Source organism: Cebus imitator, unplaced genomic scaffold (genome assembly GCF_001604975.1).
Source record: "Cebus imitator isolate Cc_AM_T3 unplaced genomic scaffold, Cebus_imitator-1.0 Scaffold62, whole genome shotgun sequence".
Lineage (NCBI taxonomy): Eukaryota > Metazoa > Chordata > Mammalia > Primates > Cebidae > Cebus > Cebus imitator.
The window spans coordinates 1,758,156-1,763,132 of NW_016107377.1; the positions used below are offsets into that span (position 1 = coordinate 1,758,156).

At 43.6% G+C, this 4,977-nt stretch overlaps 1 protein-coding gene and 1 long non-coding RNA gene across 10 annotated transcripts in view; one reads left to right on the forward strand and one right to left on the reverse strand.

Annotated features, from left to right (window-relative positions):
* The window catches only part of TNR (tenascin R), a 410,842-nt gene that overhangs the window by 380,825 nt on the left and 25,040 nt on the right, over nt 1-4,977 (forward strand). For all 3 annotated transcript variants that reach the window (XM_017529944.1, XM_037739057.1, XM_017529946.1), the window contains 3 exons: nt 1,762-1,905; nt 2,566-2,696; nt 3,661-3,793. In XM_017529944.1, the coding sequence (XP_017385433.1) occupies nt 1,762-1,905; nt 2,566-2,696; nt 3,661-3,793 (408 nt within the window). The remainder of the gene's footprint in view (nt 1-1,761; nt 1,906-2,565; nt 2,697-3,660; nt 3,794-4,977) is intronic.
* Nucleotides 1-4,977, reverse strand: part of LOC108305350 — a 226,398-nt gene that overhangs the window by 87,793 nt on the left and 133,628 nt on the right. The window lies entirely within an intron of this gene.

The following is a 4,977-nucleotide window of genomic DNA, read 5'->3' on the forward strand; positions in this document are numbered from 1 at the left end:
GGGGTTTCACCATGTTGACCAGGATGGTCTCGATCTCTTGACCTCGTGATCCACCCGCCTCGGCCTCCCAAAGTGCTGGGATTACAGGCTTGAGCCACCGCGATCCTCCATTTTTTAACTATCACCATGCTTTCTCAAGCCTCCATGCATTTACATATGCTGTTTCTTTCACCAGGCAATTCCCCGACTTGTCTGCCTAGAAAACCAATCCTTCAAAGTCTTGGTTTCAGCCCTATATCTGTCAAAGCTTCCCTAAAGGCAGTCAGACATATGCTCACAGACACAAAACACACAGCTCCACCATAGCAATGAGCTTCCATTCATTCAACAAATGCTTTTGATGCCCTCCCATGTGCCATACACTCTATAAGGCTGTAAGGATTCAGAAACAATAATTGAGTTCTCATCTTTATGGAACTAACTTCTAATGATGTTGCAGAGAAGTAAATAGTGACAACTTGCTGTGAGCAGTGTATGCTATAGGCAGGCACAGAACACCATGGGCCATGTCCAATGGGCTACTGTGATTGGGGTCAAGGTGTGGAGGGAAAGAAAGAATAAAAGTCTTAGATAAAGTGAAAGAAGAAGACAAGAAGAAAGGGAATTTCAAGAAAAAGTGCAGACTGTGCATTTGCAGAGATGTGGGAGTGTGAGAAGTCTAAAGAACTGCCATAGTTTCATATGGCTGGAGCATTGATCAATGGCATGATGTGCAAAGGGGGACATTAAAAAGATAACGTCCTTACATGTGTTCTTCCAAAGCATTAAGTGTTAGTTTGAATTTTAACTTGTTTCTATGCCCTTAGACCACGATAAACTTGAAACCTCAAGGCCCTACCTAATACAAAAATGTGCCTAGCAAACTTTGTTAAATACTAAATAATTTCAAAGTATTATAATTTTCCAACAGAGGAGTTGGCCTGAACTAATGAACAGTTTTATCAACAGCTTGAATGAATTCAGAGAAGACATGCTTACCAAATTTGTGTATAAAACAATATTGTGATCAATAGAATCCAAGTTCAAAAATATTTGAATAAACTAAAACAGTGGCCCAAAATGCAATCAATAAGGCAAAATGCAATAGAAATAAATGCAAAGTTCTACCCTTGGGCACAAAAAATCAACCAACAAAATTGGATTGGGAGGTAGGGAGAGTGGTACAAAGAAGGTCTTTGATTAGCAATAATTTTGGCATATTATTGCAACAGTATCACATGGCGTTCCCAAAACCTAACGAATTAGTATAAATGGCATGAGCACAGACTGACCCTGTTTATTTCATTGTTCAGTACCTCTCAATTACTGTTCTCAGTTCTCTGAATTTTACACTTTACCAGGGACATTGATAAACTGTTATTTGTTCAAAGAAAAGCAGACAGGATTGTGAAGGTTTTAGAATTGTCACATAAATGTGATGGGAAGTGGGGGCCAAATTTTCTCAGTCTAGTGGAGAGAGAACTTGATTAGGAAAGGCGGTCATGTAGACAAAAGATTAGATTTATCCTTTATAACTCCAGAGACCTGAATAGAAATTATAGAGAATTTGACCTGTACATAGAACACTTTTTTTTCAATTAAGATGCAAAAAGCAATGAGTAGGGAATCCTTGCATGGAATGACACTCTGCTAGATAACCTCTAAAAAACTTTTTCCAAAATTCTCTATTAGTAAATCCATGTGAAATGCCTTTGGATTTGGTAGATCTTTCCTAAACTGAGTAGCCTTATTCAACCCTTATTCATATTCATCTGATTTCAGTTGCTGGAGAGACCATCCTGGTTGATGGAGTCAGTGAGGAATTCCAGCTTGTTGACCTGCTTCCTAGTACCCACTATACCGCCACCATGTATGCCACCAATGGGCCTCTCACCAGTGGCACCATCAGCACCAACTTTTCTACTCGTGAGTACATGGTCATCTACATCCCCCATATCCCTGGGGACTTTTGTGGGTTCTAAAAATGATCAGTTTTCTTGTGGTGGACTAGATTATCACCTACAGGCTTTGGACAGGGCAGCTATGAGCTGTTCTTATTTGAACTGACTACAGCCCAAAGTCAATGAAACTGAGCTGCAACTTTTGGCCAGCAGACACTGTTTCCTGCCCTCACCCTGGGTGACAGCAGAAGAACCAGGCCAAGTGAGGTCTGTACTCGGAATGCATCTGCCCCAGCCAAGTCTGATAGATATTCAAAGGCTAGATATCTAGGAGAGAGCTACTGAGTAGGAAGCAGACAAAGGTCGCATGTGGAAACATTGTAAGTTCACAAGTGAACTTGCAGACATCAGGGTCTCAGGATAGTGGGTCAGTTTGGAAGATGCCACACCCAAACCTACAGGCCCTGTGAGGGAAGGGGAAGTAGCTGCAAGAATGACTGTGGCACTGAATGGTTATCTTCTGACCCAAGAGCACCCCTTATGGTCCTGTCCAAGCCAGAGTGAGGGTCAGCATGTGAGCAACCCTGAGACAAAAGAGGTGGGCAAATAGATACCCATGCCTGAAATCAAGCAGGGGGAGAAGCTGGGGAGGCAGGCACGCCCTGGCACTTTCTCCTCTTTGCAGTCCTGGACCCTCCGGCAAACCTGACAGCCAGTGAAGTCACCAGACAAAGTGCCCTGATCTCCTGGCAGCCTCCCAGGGCAGAGATTGAAAATTATGTCTTGACCTACAAATCTACCGATGGAAGCCGCAAGGTGAGATTTTGCTGGAAAGGGAAAAGACCATTTCTCCTGAGTGAGGCCGTGTGGAAACTGACTAGTGGAGTGACCAGGGGGCAATGGAGGGAGGGGGAAGGAATCAATCCACAGGGAACTAATCAGTTTCCCATCAAGGATACACAGCCTGCTGTTGAGGAAAGAGCCCTAGTCTGCAAGCCAGAAGATTTTGATGATAGTCCTAGCTCTGCTATCACTCTCTACGTAAGTTGAGGCAAAGGGCTAAACCTCTTCAAGGCTTGCTTTCTTCTCCAGCTAATGAGGGTCTCTACCCCTGCAGCTTCACTGGGTTGCGCTGGTGCTTCCAATACAAGGACACAAAGCACACTGGAAACTCCCAAGTACATGATATTGGAATAATTTTTCACCAACAGGGCTGAGCAAACATGAGCTGGATACCAAATTCAATAGGCTTTTATGCCTCTTGATAAGCATTATAAAGGCGATATCTGTGTAGTAAAGAAACAACAAATTTTTGTTTTATTTTCTCAGTTGAAACAGTTCATCCAGAACACTGATTTTCAAGTTTTTGTTAGCAAAGGAACCTCTTTTTAAAGGGAACTCATATGCAGAAACCAAAAACGTAGAATACATTTCAACAGAGTTAGTCTGCTTTATAGAAATAAGGAGGCCTTGGATCCCACTTCTTGGCTCTTTCTCTGCTCTCAAGCAAGCCCAGTGCAATCTGAAAACTTCTAGATTCAATAATCCAGGTGTCTAAATTTATCTCAATGGGCATTCCTGAGATAGGACCTGGCCTAATTCCACATGAGAGCTCTCCTCTCTGCTTATTGGTGCAGTTATCTCCTTACTGTGGGATGGAGAGGATGACAGTGGCCACTGCAATAGTGACCTAGCTGGCCATAGGATTTCCCTTCCCTACTTTCCCAAATTGCAAGCCAGTTGCTCCCTTCCACCACCCTTCCTTTGGCTCATTATACAGGAGCTGATTGTGGATGCAGAAGACACCTGGATTCGACTGGAGGGCCTGCTGGAGAACACAGACTACATGGTGCTTCTGCAGGCAGCACAGGACACCGCGTGGAGCAGCATCACCTCCACCACCTTCACCACAGGTGAGGGAGCATGGCCACTTTGATGCCACCTTCTCTACTTCCTGAGGTTTGGCTCCTCAGCATCCTCTGCTGAGACTTGCCCTGGGAGCAGCTTATTTAGAAAGCTCAATTGCCTCCTCCTTCCTTCCCCCTTTCCAAGTCCCTGCCAGGAAACCTCTCACTAACAAGGCAACCACAGGAACCAGCAGCACAAATTCCTGGTTCACCCAGACCAACTAAATGCACCAAGTAAAAACATCGAGTTCTGGCTGGGCACAGTGGCTCATGCCTGTAATCCCAGCACTTCAGGAGGCCAAGGCTGGCGGATCATCTGAGGTCAGGAGTTTGAGACCAGCCTGGCCAACATGGTAAAATCCTGTCTCTACTAAAAATACAAAAATTAGTTGGGTGTGGTGGTACATGCCTATAACCCCAGCTACTCAGGAGGCTGAGGCAGGAGAATCACTTGAACCCCAGAGACACAGGTTGCAGTAAGCCAAGATCGTGCCACTGCACTGCAGCCTGGGTAAAAAAGTGAGACTCTATCTCCAACAAATAAAAATAAAAAAACATCAGGTTCCTTCCAGTTCAGATTTTCTGCAAGTGTTTTTCCAGCAAAGTTCATCCTTCTCTTCCTTCCTCCTTTGCTACCTATCATCAGAGACTCATTTAGTAAAAGCAGACATAGTAAACACTCAACATTAAACCTGCAGCTCTTCTCCATACACAAAGCTCTTCTGCATTCCTATGGTCTCACTCAGTTCTTGTAACAACCAGTCAGGAAGGCCTTATAATCCCCGTTTCACAGATGATGAAACCAAGGTGGATGAAAACCAAAGACTTACATGGCTAGTAAATATCTGGGTCAGAACTTGAACCCAGGTCTTCTGCTGCTAAATGCAGCTGTTCCTGCTGCCTTCCCTCCTTAAATCAGCAAAAGATACCTGAAAAATGCTGTTAAAGGATTAAACAAAAAGTCCTAATATCTATAACAGGAAATAACCTAATATCTGACTTTCAAGAGTTATTTGCCAAGCACTGTTTAGCTGCATTACATGTATTATCTACTGTAACCTTCACAACAGCCAATGGTATGTACTATCATCTCTGTTTTACAATTGAGGAAACTGGGCCACAGAGAGATGAGGTAACTCACCCAAGATCCCATAGTTCTTTTTTTTTTTTTTTTTTTAAAAAAGGTTTTT